Below are 15,415 nucleotides of genomic sequence, written 5' to 3'. Positions count from 1 at the left end.
AAGGAAGGCACTGCAACACAGTAATATTATACAGAAATATGGACACTACCTGGAAGACAGTAAGAAAGCAAGCGTTTATTTTAGGTTAATGGAATTATGAATGATATTCTTTAATATTGTAGTAAAAAATAAAAAGACAATATAAATTCAAGATAACGACACAAGTGTGTGATGAAAATCACCCCTTGATCACACACAGTTTACAAGGTTGCTAAGGTAGTGTAAAGGCACAACAAAAAGACCAGAATGAAAGCTGGCCTTGAATGTGATGAAGAGTGTTTTTCTGGAAGGCGGTGAGCACATTGTATGTGGTGCCAAGTACACAGTGAGCAGTCAATGATGACAATAACCTTTCTAAGCTGGCGAGACAGGGACAACTCTAGCACTCATTGAAGTTAGGCAATTCTCAATGTCACTCTGAAAATTTTTCATCTCCCTTTGAAAAAATATATTTATACAGCAGTAAAACACACATCAGAATTCCACACTAATTACCATGAAGTATGTCAACACACCCACTAAAACACAGCAATTTAATCTAGATTCTACTGAGATATAGGCATGCAAAGAAACTTGACATCAGGTCATAAAAATAGAAATCAGATGGCTGCTCAGCACACAAACACTCAGTGTTACTATGTTCAGCTTAAATATACTTTCCCATGAAGAGTAGCAAAAAAACAAACACTTAGTTAATTATAAACATATAAATAAAAATAAAATGGTCTTAAAATTCAGTTATATTGGGACATAAAAAAGTTGATTTAATGAATAAAATTAGTCTTTGCCAGATATTATACAAAAACTTGGTGCCACTTAAGAGAAAGGCTAAACATAAGGTATTTAGTGTTAAGAACATCAACTGCTCATGTTACAAGTGACAAATGGATAAAAACCGGGTTGTTTTGAACATGGGACTATAAAGATTGTGCACTTAAGAGTCAGAAGCCCTGAAAACTCATTATGATTCATCTACAAAGCAGAAGAACGATCCACAGAAAACTCTTAAGGCATTTTCCAGCCACATTTTGCTGAATAACAAACACCAGATTTTAAAACAAATTCAAGGAAGAGGGGGGCAGGACAGTGTTCCAGGGAACATTTTCCCAGCTCTACTCCAGTTAATACAGCAATTCATAAAGCAAGAAGAACTGTAGTAAAAACACTTAAAATAACTAGCTTATTTCTCTAATCCTATCTGGGGAATGCCAGGCTTGAGAAGTGAGCAGTGCAGTTCAGCGCTGATGTTTAAAAAATCTGTTCCTTTCTTCTAATGGTGCCGACACTTCAGATTGCACTCACAATCCTCCGCATTTTCTTCCTTTTTACATATACTTCTTAGTCTTCCACTCCAGCCCAGAAGGTAACGTTCCTACCCTCTGCTTGTGGGGTCTGAACTTCTGTTACCTGCTCTGCCCCTCTATGCACCTTACGGTTTCTCCTGTCAACACGAAGCTCAGAGAGCTCACTGTAGCTCCGCTGACTAAGTCTAGCCCAAAATGAACTATTTCTTCTCCTTTCTTAAGCAATTGGGTAGGGCCCTGAACAACATTCCACTTCTCCTGCCCACACCCTAATGCTGCTGAGGGAGTGCTGGGTGTGGTAGACACTCTAGCCCGTCACCAGCAAAAGCTGCCTGGGCTCTGCCTGGGGCTCTACCTCAGTTTCCTTCCCAAGCAGCTTGATAGGCAAACGCCTCATGAGCTTCATGGAACAGTACTAACACTAAGAATTCACTAAATGACAAAATTCTTCTGGGCTAACTACTGCACATATTGCAATAAAACATGCCCGTTATTACTCGAAAGGGCCCCTCTCCTCTATTAACAATAATAAAATCATCTTTGTGTAAGTTTCATATAAAAATAAATGTGGTGTATAAAAAAGGTAACTGTTTTCTTTCAAGACTCATATATGGATCACTAAAAATATTTTGTCAGAAATTTTTCCCTTCCTACAACACAATACTTTTCTTGGCAATCATCTCATCTTTCAGGACTATTACATCTGTGTAGTCTCCCCTCCAATAACAGATAAGCATTTTCTCTATTGTCTACCCTCAGCCCTTGATCTGATTTTCTGGGTATTTTTCTTTCTCAATGATCTTACTCATGGACTAGTCCCAGAACACGCACAGAAAGTTACCCTCTCACACCACGTGCCCTCACTACACCAAAAGCCCAATGTCCCAGAAAATTGAGATTTTTCTGCTTAAGAGATACCAAATCCCAAGAAGCAATAAAAGGTTTAACTTTATGCAAGACTATGGCTCATCTACAGGCAACTGCACACACAAAACGAGTAAAAGACATAAGCATCAGTGAAAATTTTAAGCCATTCCTCAAACTTAAGATAGCTTTTGTTCATAACTTTTCACGAGACTAGAATTTTAAACCACACACATATCACATTTCCTACTAGTTAAATAGAACCTAACTCGTATGAAAGAATAAAATATCTCAGTATGCCACGGAGTTGTACAACCACCGCCAAGACCAACGGGGAAATCGGTAGTATCTGGGTGACAACTTCTGACCTCCACTCATAGAGACGCATGCAACAGGGACCCAGAGTAGCCAAAGTGCCTGTGAACCCCATTCTGTCTACTCAGCACTTAAATTATTCCCTCCTGTCTCAAAAAAATTTACAAAAATAAAAACAATGCTAGTTTTTAGCCTGCCTGAATGAGGAAGAGTATGTGTGATTCCTTCTTTATTTTTAACCATGCTATTTCTGCCTAGCCTCTTTGGTCAAATTTCTGAACCACTTAAAACAAGACTGAGTCCCTTTATGTGCAGTAAACCCACAAAAAGACCCAGGGCTCTTGTTGTCTAGCCCCAGAAAATGGTGTTAACATGCTCCTCAGTGAGGTCTAGAGAGAGGGAAAAAAATAGATCTTATGCCATCATCTAAATTTTCATGGATTATTTTCCTCCTTTCTCTATTTTCTCTTAAACCCTTTATTTATGTTTCGACTCTCTTCCATCTCTTTTCAGCCTTTCATTTCTGTTCCAAGTTATTTTGGCTCCTTCTCCTCATGATTTTGAGGGCCAGCACAATGCCCTTTCATGACAATAGAAAAGGATGTACAGCAGGGACTAAGGAATCTAGCTCACACCAATAACATCAGCTACTGTTATCAATAGTCAACAAAATCCACAAATATTCAAGAAATTATTCAATACCTACTATGGTTGAAACACTGTGACAGGAATAATAGGGGAAATAATGTATAAAGCAGTTTGTACTCTCCAAGAAGTAACAATCTAGTTCAGAGATCATGCAAAAATATGTGGAAAAGGTAATATATAAAGCAGTCAGAAGACTGCAGTATCTAATAATACACGTGGGCTGTAATATTTGGGCACTGAGACCAAAGGTGGGTACAACCACTGTGCTCTAGGGGGTCTCAAAGGGGCTGGCTCAGGGAAAGTACAAGCTGGACTTGAAGGGAGCTCTGAGGGTACCAAAAGGTGAGAAGGGCTTTCCAGGGCGAGAAGGCTTTCCAGGGGGCTGACCACGTCAGCCTAAGAAGAAGAAAGGATATAAAACAGTAAATTTTACGTTATATGTTTTACCACAATAATAAAAAAAAAAAGGACGAAAGGCAGCTGTCTCCAATAGGGTAGGAAAGTCAACACAGAGGGCTTGACAAACAGAATTCCTATGCTCAGATGGAAACATCCTGATGAACTTAGTCAACTGGATACTTTGTCCAATGCAAAGTCACATACTTGACAATTCCTTTTCTAATTTTAAATACCAACACTGCACAGAACCTCACAATGTTATTAAAACAAAAGAAACTAACTGCCAAAATAGGGAGAGGTGTGCATGGTGAAGAAGGAAGAGACGATGCCTCTTTTCTACTGGGGAAATGCCCCCTGGAAACAGAGGTCCCAGCAGCTTTGCTATGGTGCAGAAATCCCAAACCCAGAGGTTCCAAAGGGGCTCCATTCTTCAGAGTTTTCTGCTGAGCACGAGAGGAAATCTGCAATCACTTCTAGAAGTGAGTCACAAAAAAGCTCTAGCTTTCAGCTTCTAGCTGATTGCTAATAAAGCCCTGACTATCTAAATCCAAGATCTTAGCCTTTGCTGACCACCTGAAGGAAAAACCTCCGAAACTAGTAAAGCAACAGTTATAGAAATAATACGTGGCACACCTTAGTTATTTCCCTTTAATCACCAACAAGAAAATTATTTGGTTGAAATCATGCCCACGTGCTCCCGATCTTCAATTTGGGCAGACAACAAAATCCGCATAATAGTTCCAAAAGGAAGGTCAGTGAAAACAGTAAAGAGAAATGTCCCCATTTTCACATAATGACCAACATTAGAGGAGAAACATGCTGGGAAATTGTCCAAATGACCATAAAAATACTCAGAGTACACAGTGTTCTATATGAGTATACTATGTACTAGTGCAGTATTGCATACTACAAAATGTACACAGGACAATAACTGGCCTGAGGTGCAAGACATTGAAAAGTATGCTAGTTCAAGTGTTAAATATAAGATTCTTGCTGAATAACCAACTTTGTTAATTCTTTAAAATTTCCACATTAACACCTCCGACTCAGTGAAATACAATCTAAGAACTTCATTCTTACAGGTATCATTAAAATCTCTTTCGACATTAGTCATCGTATATGAAATAAATGAGCTCATTAGCCCAGAGGCACTGATTATTATACGGGGCAAACCAGGGATCTGCGTACTTCTCAAGACATTTATCAGTCACTCACACAAGGGTGTGTAGAAAATGGTGATTCTAACACTTATTTCTTACCTAATAAAGTTTCATAAGTCTCGTTTTCTGAAACAAGTGGTAATCTATGCAATTCTGCTTCTACATCATTCTGGGACTATCCTTCCTGAATCTACCCTAACCCGCCTTTCTAACTCTTAGCAGTCCGGGAATCTGAGGGCCTTAGATATGCATATGTTGGAAAACAAAGTAAATGCATCAGATGTGTCCAAATGATGCAATGTACACTTAAGTTTGGTTTCAAGCTATAGGGCCATTCAGTCCGTCTGGAGGAAACATTAGTTAGCAACAGTTCATATTCAGATTTAACTGGGGGGATTTCACTTGGAACTGACAACAGTGCTCACCTTTAGGACAGAGGCTAAGTTGGTCATGTGCTCATTGAGGGCACCCTCGGACTCCTTGTAGGTCAAGCAGGTGAACTGGTACTCCTCAGGATCAAAGGCATCAGCCCCCTGCTGCTCCACATCACTGGATACTCCCACGTAATAGTCTTCTATGTCCCCAGGGTCCTCGTCCTCTTCTTCCTCCTCACAATTTGGGTCATAGTCCTCTTCATTGCTGTCAGACCCCTGGCTATTCATGTCCACAGACATCTTAACATCCAGCCAAGTTGCAGATCAAGAAAGCAGGTTTTTTGGCCCTCCCCCCAAACTTTACCACTTTCTCAAATGCATTAGTGTTTTTGTATTCTAAGGGAGAAAAAGGAAAAAATAAGTGTTACCTTTCTTGTGAGAAGTTGGAACAGAAACCATTCAAAAATCAAAATGGCATAGCCCTGGCCCTACCCCCACTATGGCCTACTTCCCTACTTTGGTCTCATACAGGTAACCTCACCATCATCTCCCTGCCCAAGATTATTAAAGAGAAACCCCTTCCTGGAGGGGCAGAAGTGGCTGACAACAGAAACTTCATACGAAGGGTCTGGCATGAAAGAATAAAGCTGTCTGCTCTATGTCAATGAGTCATTCCCATGGACTTGTCTTTCCTGCCAGAGTCTTTAAGAGAGAAGCACATCCCCACAGTTGACTGCCTACAAGATGAGCAACCTAAAAGGTTGAACTACCAAAATTTAAAATTCAAAATCTCTTTGCTAATCATGCCCCGCGTAGTGATGACACATATGGTACATGACAGTTCCTTCCCACTATGATATCTAGGAAAAGAATATCACTGTTTCACAGACATGGCTCTCAGATATCTGGAAAGCAGGTGCACGGTTAGTAAAGAAAAAATTAAAAGCCACACTGTTCTTCAATATCCTTCTCTAGCATGCAAAGTTAACTGATTTCTCAGTGTTAAAGGATTCTACTGATCCTTTACAAAAGGGATACTCAGAGGAAAAGAAACTGACTAATAGTGAAGGAAAACCATAAAAATTCTTGTCTTAGCAGAATCGAGGCTAGGTAAAACCAGACTCTAGGGTGAACAAACAAGAGTTCAAATGGAAACAGCTATTGAAAAATCCTCACAGATCAAAATGTTACTCAATTACATATAAATGAACAGAGAATACTAGTTGAGAAAGCAAACAATCGCCAAGTACTAAATGCATCTCAATGAATAGTACCAAACATTGACTGAAATGTGAAAACTAATAGAACCTTAAAATGCAAGAGTATTTGGATTGAATGGTATGTAAATAATTTACATAACCATATCCAGATTAAATACAAATGTAAATGTAAAGTTTATTTGAAGTAGATAATCTCTTAAAAAAGTCAACCATAATTAAAGTGCAGATTAAAAATAAATATATACTGACTATAAGCAGTCTAAAGGAAGATAGAGCCACCTTTTAATGATATCACAAAAAAAGCAGTGAATCTAAGTTTTATGTTAATTATAATTGCCCATTTTTTAAAATCACATTGAGAAGGCAATATATATAATAGTATTTCAAATTTGATTTTTAACAAATTGTATTACATGGTATAACCACCTAATCACAACTGAATTTAACTATGGTATTTTTCCTTTAGGAGAAAAAATTAGTTTTGAAATTAAAAATACCTGTAATTCTTGAAGATCTTGCAGGAAGATGTCACCCAAATATTCTATGTCATATAATTTCCATCTAAAATGAAAAGAGAATTCTGATATTTTTAAATTGGTACTCTACTTTTACAAATTTATTTTTTAAAAAGCAAAGACATTTAAGAGGACAAGCAGCAAGGGACCAGAGTAACTGTGGAATTACAGCTGACCCTTGAAGAACATGGGTTTGAACTGCACAGATCCACTTATACACAGATTTTTTTCAATATTGTATTTTCTCTTCCTCATAATTTTCTTAATAGCATTTTTCTCTCGCTTACTTTATTATAGTAATATAGTATATAATACACAACATACAAAATATGTTATTTGTTTATGTTATCGGCAAGGCTTCTGGTCAACGGTAGGCTATTAGTTGAGTTTTTGGGGGAGTCAAAAGGTATACACATATTTTAGACTGTGCAGGGGGTCCACGTCCCTAACTCCTGCATTATTCAAGAGAAGTCTGCATGTCATAATTATATTGACAAGTTACATGATCTTCTGAATAAAAGTATTCAAAGTAAACAGCTGACAATAATTTTAACCAGGGTACTACTGGTAATGGAAATGGATACCCAACTTCCTCCATCAGTTTAAAAGTCCATCGCCTTACTCTTTTCTTTCAGAGTCTCTAAATTAACTATCACAATTTCAATCCTAAATGTTACATACAGAGTAAATTGTAACTGACTTAAAACTGAACTTTTACTATAAAGTCACTTCCACCTGTGGTAATCTAACACTTACAAAATACTGTCAATATTTGAGGTCTCACTTTACTTGTGAAAAAAATTGGTTTCAAATAAAAAAATGTCCCATACAAGATACCACCAGGCAGTATTAACACTCATTTCCTACCTCTCTTCTGACATGCTAAAAGGCCATCTGACTTTCTCAGAAATACAGACCCCACTATTCCAAACATTTAAATGAGTACTATTTGCTTACTCAATTAGTAACTTCATGTCTATTTCTTTATCCTTTAGAATTACTTAGAAAACCAGATCTTATAACTTCCAAACGTAAACAGGCAAATATAAACCAATGAAAATCAAAGTCCAAACAATGATTGTGAAAGATTCTTTCCAAAACGGTAGAGGAAAATTTGTTTTTTTAAAACCTTTTTGCTTTTTCCTGTTTTTATGTAAGATACAGCTTACTGGGCAAATAGAATCTATGAATATTGTTCCCATTTACAAAATACTACTACCCATAATAGCTCTCATGTAATGAGAGCCAATTTCAGGTCTCATTAAATCTTCACAACCATACAAAGTGGCTATCACTCCCTTCTTACAAATAAGGAAACTATAGAGTTCGAAAAGCTTAAGTAGCTTGCCCAGGACCTCGATGCTGGCAGATGTTGAAGAGCTCAGCATTATACTTCCACCAGATTCATGGCCTATGGTGATTCACAATTCCCCATCACCCTCCCAGAGCAAAGCTAACTCCAGAATCACAACAGAAGAGCATGCTTCCATTTTTTTCTGGATTTCTCCCCGGGATTTGGGCTTAGAGGCTGCCCAGGGTTCTCACCAACTAAATCGTCAAGAACCAAGGAAGAACTTCAAGCTCCCCTCCTAAAGGGGAACCTGAAAAAAGAACAACATTTCGTACTTACTAGGTGTTCTAGGTTCATATTTAACATTTAATTTTTAATCTTTTCAAAGTTAATGATCCCTATTCTTCTTGAAAGAGTGCTGACATTCAAAAGGGCCAGTATGTTATCTAATTAACGGACCTGGTGACAATGTTTTGATTTCCTTAGATGTTAAATATTATCCTTATGTCGCAGAAAAGGAGTAAAAGAAATTACTTTTTTCTAGAGCCAAAGTCACATGTTCAAAAAGACCTGAGACCCACCATGAATTAAAGAATCCAAATGGAAGACGTCTCAACTTAAAGTTGACAAGAACGAAACACACTTTTTGGTGAATCTGCCCATGTTTACTCCAGTTATAATATTTAGCACTGAATGGTCTTTTACTGAGTCAACATCTCCGAAGAAAACTACTTGGCACAAAACTATGAACCAGAAACTTAGTTTCAAAACACTACACTGCGTCTGTACTGCCAAATACAGTAGCCGCTAACTACATGTGGTTATTTAATTTAAAAATTAAATTGAAAATATGGTTTTTCAGTCGCACTAGCCACAAGTCAAATGCTCAATGGCCACGTGTGGCTTGTGGCTACCTTACTTAACAGCAACTGTATAGAATATGTCCATTGTGACAAAGTTCCATGGGACACAGCAACAATCGGTACTGAGATGAAGTCATCCGAGAACACGGCTGCCTCTCCCGTGGCTAGCACAGAGGCGTCCGGCAAGGCGGCGACGCAGCTCCTGGGACGCCTGTCCCTTCCGAAGCACTGAGCTATCCGCGAGGACACAGAGCCCACGCGCTGGGGGTCCCTTCATATGCGGGCGTTAACTAACCGCGCGGAGGGCACTGCAAGAGCTCAAAATGATGACCTGAGTGGCTAGCCCCGGAGGTGGCGCGTTTCCCCGGCGCGCCGGGTGGGGAGGGCCCATATACACCGGCGTCAGTCGGTCAGAGGCGCTGGCCTCCGACCTCTCCGCGAGCTGAAGGGGAAGGAAGAGGAAAAACGGAGACACCAAGCGCCCCGTCCGCCACGGCCGTAGTCTTCGGCTGCCGGTCCGCGGCCGGGCGGGGGCGCTGGGACCGTGTACGGGCGGCCTGGGGAGCCGGGGCCTCGCGGACCGCGACGAAGGCGGAGCCCGGACCCGGCTAGGGAGGCGCGCGGAGAGCCCACCTCCCTCCCCCGACCTGCCGGGTAAACAAGGCCGCGACCCGCACTTCTCACCTACCGGGAGCCGCGGCCTCGCGGCCGCTGAGCCCGGGCGGGCCAGACCGGGTCGGTCTGAGCCAGAGGGATCGGACCCAGGCGCGGCGGCGGCGGAAACGGCAGGCCGACGCCGGTCAAGGCCCGCGCTGCTTCCTCCGGCGGAGCCGTCTCCGCCGCTCCGGAAGCGCTCCGCGCGGTTACGTCACTTCCGGCCCGGGGTCGACCCGCGGTCGCAGGGGTCGCGGCCGACGCTAGGTAATAGTGCCCTTGGGTCGGCGCTTGTGTGTACCCCAGCGCTCGGTCCCAAAATCTGACCAGGGCACGGCCAGCGCCGAGGGTTGCAGGAAGCAGCGGAAGAGAGGCCTCGGCTTACTGGATCGTGGTCATGGCATCGTTTCCGGCTTTCGCCTACCAACGCCGCCCGCCGCGATATTTCTAAGCAGGGTTTTTCGGATAGACTCCGCATTTCACTGTTTGTATTCTGGTGTCGGACATGGGAAAGACATCCTGACGTCCGTGGAGTGGATAAAGGACGGTTGCTAGACGAAGGAGAGCACGGCCTTTGGGTCGGCGCGCGGGGCCTGAATTCCGCCTATCCCCTGAGGCTGTCTCCTGGTGGCCCCAGACTCGCAGGACCTCGCCAGGCTTTCATTTCCCTCTCCGCCCGACTCACCGCCCACTTCTTCGGCTTCCCATCACCATACAAGGCTGAATCTTAACTGCCTTTCTGTCCAGTTTTTTCAAACAGTATAGGAAGTGTCAATCATGACTTCTAGTATCCCTTCTGTGACCTGTTGTTAGCCGTTATGGATAGGTTAGAGCCATGGAGGGTCACTGAAGTTGCTGTTACACAAATAGAAACGCCAGTGTGAAGCCGCTGATGCTAGGGAGCGTCTTGGGCCGTGCAAGTACGTAGATAACCCAAAAGATTTCCATCCATACCCGAGTCGAGTCGTGTATGCACTGATATTCGAGTTCTACGTGTAACGGGTTCTTTTATTTAGTGCTTGCTGCTTGTATGTACGCGTATATTTCTTATCCATGAGTTGAAACTCAGTTCCAGTTTAACTCAGAACATGTGTCTAAATCAGATACAATTAAATACTAAGAAACCCCAAATTAATTTGGAGTGAAAATGAATACTGATGAGTAAGATACTGTAGGGTTATGAATTTTGTATATTAGCAACATAAAAGTCTACTATAATCCAGTGTGCCTTAATAACATTTGTTTTGAGAAAACATATCCCTTTAAATTATGATACTAGCAATGAACCCAAATTATATTTTCTGCATTTGAAATGTCACTTAGAAGCTCTCACTCTGGGTTACTGGTAATAAATTATCTCTAGTGAACAAAAGGGAAAACAGTCTTTCTGTGGAGTTATTGTGTTTAGGTGTCAAGCACAAAGGTGCACGTACAATATATTGGAATCCTATGTATTATCCTTATTTGTCGACTTGTCTTTCCCCTGATGGTGAGTTTTTTAAGAGCACTGATCCAACCTTATTTTCAATATTACTCCATTAAATAAACATTTATTGGGCTGACGATAACATTTTTAAATAGTAGCAGTCTCTCCCCAGGAAATAAAGATTTAAAAATTAAGCCGAAACATTTAAGGATATGCATAAAAATTTGTGCACATACGTGTGTTTTGGAATGGTGTTTCTAATAGTAAAAAGTTTGTAGCATCTCAAGTGTCCAAAAGTGAGGATTTGTTAAATTATGGTAAAATATACAATAAAGAAGGCCATAATAATGATGCTATACAAAGGCAGCTATTGACAAGGAAAGGTATTTGTGATATACTCTTAAGTGATAAGAATAAGATGTGAAAATGTGTGTGATATTCTATTTTCAAAACATATATGCATGTAAAAAATATAAAGTCATGGTTTCTTTGGGACAGGAATCTGGACAGGCCGCAGTGGGAATGGTTTATCTCAGATTCTCAATGTCTCGGCCTCAGCTAGAAGATTCAAAGGCTGGGAGCTAGAATTATAGGAAGAATTATTTACTCATACGTTTGATGGTTGATGGTGTCTGTTAGCTGGAGGCCTTGCTGGGGCTGTCAGCCAGAACACACACACACACATGACCTCTCTATGTGACCTGTTTTTCCTGGAAACGTGGTGGCTGGGTTCCAAGAACAAATGTCTTAAGAGAGAGAGAGCCAGGTGGAAGCTGTATCTCCTATTATGGCTTAACCTTGGAAGTCACACAGCATTATTTTTACCACATCTTATTGATCCAAGCAGTTACAAAGGTCCTCTCAAGTTCAAGGAGAGGAAATGAAACCCCACCCTTGATGGAAGAATACCAATATGATATCACATTGTAAGAAAAGCATGTGGTATGGGATATATGTGCGGCCGTCTTTGGAAAATATAGCATGTATCTTACACATATGTCCTTCATCTTTGCTTTTATTGATTTTAATTAGAAGACTAGTACATTTGTACATTAAAGTTGTAAAAAATTAATACAAAAATGTTGATGGCAATATTCCTATTAACTCCAACTCAACCCTATTCAGGATTACTGCCATTCTCCAGAGTTTGGTGCCTGTCTTTCCAGGACCCTTTCTATGCATCTACATACATATCTATATTTATAACTATACACATACTTATATAAACTTTAAAAAAATAACAGGCTATTATAAATATTCTGTTTCTTTTTTAACTTAGAAGGTGCTATCATTATCCCCATTTCACAAATGAGCAAACTCAGATACAGAAAGGTGTGGTAATTGCTCAAAGTCATAAAGTTAGGAAGCGGCCAAGCTGAGATTCTAGCCCTGGCCATCTGGCTCCAGAGTTGGACCCCTTCTCAACATTTCCTAGTATGATCGTACTGTCATCTGACCATGCTCCTTTTGCAAGTCATCTTTTTCTAATTTTTCACTCAGGTAAAATTACTGATAGTGCTGCTGTGAACACCCTGAGATGTACTACTTTTTGCCTAGATGTGAAAATGGTCTGGGTTATATTCCTAGAAATGGAATTGGTGAGTCAACTTCTATGTACATTTTACATCATTATAGATACAGCCAAATCATCTTCGAAAACTGCCTTTGGTTCTTTGAGTCCAGGTAAAGGCCAGGCATCATGTTGTTAGATATGATGGCAAGGAAAGCCAACCACAGCTCCTGCAATCAAGGAGCTTTGGTCTATCAGGGGATTCATAAATTTGAGGAATAATTAAATAAGAGTGAAATTGCTGTGAGGAGTACTGCACAGGAGAGTCAGTGGGCTCCATCTTCAGCCTCTGCTCCATCTACACTCATTTCCTAGTGATCTTATCCAATCTCTGCCTGCGTATCTCCAACACACTAATGACTTCCAGGTTTCTATTTCTAGCCCTACCCAATTTCCTGAACTCCACACTCGATATATTCAATTATCCATTTAATACCTCCACTTGGATGTCATATTGGCATTCAGATTTAACATGTCCCAAACAAAACTCAATTTTATCTCCAAACTTGCCATTCCCCCCAATGTTTCCCAGCTCAGTAATGTCACACTCTCTCACCATTTACTCAGGTCAAAAATTCACAAGTCTCTCATAAGTCTTCTTTCCTTTTCATATTTCACATTCAATCCATAAGCAATATCTATGTGCCATACCTCCACAGTATGTCCTGATTTGGCACTTCTCACCACCTGTGCTCTAGTGCAAGCCACCATCATGTGTCCCTGAATGTGAGCAGGTCCCTTAACTCGGTAGTCTCTATGCTTCTACCCTTGCTCCACTACATTTGTTCTCAACATTGTTTAGGAAGATCTTTTTAAAGCGTAAAATGTCATTTCCCTGTTCAAAACCCTCCAAAGCTTTCTCTCAAAGGCTTTGGCCTTAAGAGGCTTACAGAGGATAGAGGCTGGAGCCAAATACTCAGGGTTAGAATTCTAGTTTGGCAACTTCCTAGCTGTGTGACCTTGCTCAAGGAAACTTACTTCTTTATGACTTAATTCTCATTTGTGAAATGGGGATAATAGCACCTTCTATTGAGTGAAAAAGCAGAATTATAGTTATGATAGCTTTTTATTAATAAAAAAAGGTTTGTGTAAATGTATGTGTTTGTGTGTGTACTTGTTATATATAAATGTGTATGTAGATGCATAGAAAGGGTCCTGGAAGGACAGGTACAAAATGCTAATATTTTACATTCTTGTTTTTTATATTCTTATTTTTTAGGTTGTGCTCTTTAATCCATTCGACCTCTGCTTTGGGGGCTCCTACTTTCGTGCTGGCCCCTCTCTCGTGGTGCAGTCTTCCAGGGGTTACATATACATCTATTTGCTGAAGCCTTACTGGCTTCTGTCTCTGGTCTTTATCTCTCTCCTAGTTCCCAAGCTATATACCTGACACTAACCAGTTATGTCCCTAGATGTGCCATGGGCACTGCAAGTGCAGTGTGTCTGAAAACCAGAGCTGCTACAGGTTTTTCTGGAAATGCCTCTGGGGTTCTAGCTCCTTTTCCATCCTTCTATGACCCCCTCCCCAGTTCACGCCTTCACTAACTCTTGCCTGAACCGTTGTAATTCTCTCTTAACTGGTTTCTCTGCTTTCAGTCCCTCCCAAAACAAATTCACTCATCCAACATAGATTTTCTAAAACAAATCTGATCAGGTCACCATAGTTCTTAAAAAATTCTTCCATCGTTCCCTATCATCTCCTAGAAAAAGCTTATAGTACAGAGTAGATAGGCTTTTGGACTTTGCCCCAGCCTCTTTGCCCTCCATTCCCCTACAGGCCCTCTGGACCAGCCAGGCCCAGTCACTTCCTGATCCCAATCCTGATCCTGTTACTCGTCTTCCCACCCCAAGCATATATGGGGGCCATCTTCCCCATTCCAGGCTTCCCTCTAGCCTGGGAGCACCTACAGAAGACTTATCAGGTCACCTTGGCAATGAGGTACCTGCGACAGAGTAGGGGTATGTCTATTATTCACAGCTTTTTGATTTAAAAAATTTCAAACATACAGAAATGATGTAAGAGTGATATAATGAATACCTGGATACTGTGCACCTAGGGTCACCAAGACAAAAACATTAGCATCATCCTTAACTTCTCTCTTGCATACCTTTTATTTTATTCATGAACAATTCCTTTAGGTTCTTGCTTCAGAATATATCCAGAATCCAAATACTCCTCACCGCCTCCTCTGCTATGCCCTGATCCAAGCCAGCATCTATGACCATGACCGTTAGCCTCCTCAAAGCTCCCTGCTTCCTCCTTGATCCCTACTGCCTATTCTCACCCAGCAGAGGGCTCCTGTTAACTCATGAGTTTCTCCCCTGCTCAAAACTCCAGAATGGCTCCCATCTTCTTTGGAGAAGCTAATGTTCTCACAGTTGACAAAGTCTGCTATGTATACTACCATCTCCTACATGTCTGTTGCCGCTCCTGCTCTCCCTCGCTCGGGTCTAGCCACAAAGAAATCCTTGTGGTTTCTCAACAGGCCAGGCATAGACAATCACAGGGCTTTTGCATTTTCTTGTTCTCTGCCCTTAAGGTTCCTCAACTTCCACCCCGTATCTGTGGGATCAGGACTCATTCTCTCACCTTCTCAGTTCTTGAATGCAAACACCTCAGTGAAACTCTCCCTTACTCACCTAATTAAAATTGCAAATTACTCTGCCCCCTGATTCTCTAATCCTCTTTCTGGGTTTATTTTTCTCACGTGACACACTAGTATTTTTGTCACTTATTTATTTTTGTTATGGTCTGTCAACTCCATAAGGACAGGGACCCATGCGCTGTGCTACCAGCCGTGCTTCCGGCATC

General features: G+C 41.0%; 1 protein-coding gene and 1 long non-coding RNA gene across 4 annotated transcripts in view; one reads left to right on the top strand and one right to left on the bottom strand.

Moving 5' to 3' along the window:
• Positions 1 to 9,794, bottom strand: part of ARIH2 (ariadne RBR E3 ubiquitin protein ligase 2) — a 43,034-nt gene extending 33,240 nt beyond the window's left edge. For 2 of the 3 annotated variants that reach the window (XM_039837681.1, XM_039837679.1), the window contains exons 1-3: positions 9,642 to 9,794; positions 6,782 to 6,845; positions 5,116 to 5,460 (exon numbers count right to left, since the gene is read on the bottom strand). Coding sequence is in view for 2 of the 3 variants with exons in the window: in XM_039837679.1 (XP_039693613.1) it covers positions 5,116 to 5,364 (249 nt within the window). In the remaining variant the exon portion in view is untranslated. Of the gene's footprint in view, positions 1 to 5,115; positions 5,461 to 6,781; positions 6,846 to 9,637 lie in introns of all 3 variants that reach the window. The other variant, XM_039837680.1, reaches the window with a different exon arrangement.
• Positions 9,795 to 9,933: 139 nt separating this feature from the next.
• LOC120582327 (uncharacterized) lies at positions 9,934 to 15,352 on the top strand. The gene is made up of 3 exons (XR_005647539.1): positions 9,934 to 10,527; positions 12,534 to 12,631; positions 13,823 to 15,352. It is a non-coding gene; the product is annotated as an uncharacterized LOC120582327 (long non-coding RNA).
• The last annotated feature ends 63 nt before the right edge of the window (positions 15,353 to 15,415 follow it).

This window comes from Pteropus medius, unplaced genomic scaffold (assembly GCF_902729225.1).
Source record: "Pteropus medius unplaced genomic scaffold, Ma_sr-lr_union100, whole genome shotgun sequence".
Lineage (NCBI taxonomy): Eukaryota > Metazoa > Chordata > Mammalia > Chiroptera > Pteropodidae > Pteropus > Pteropus medius.
This window is presented reverse-complemented; position numbering and strand designations above follow the sequence as displayed.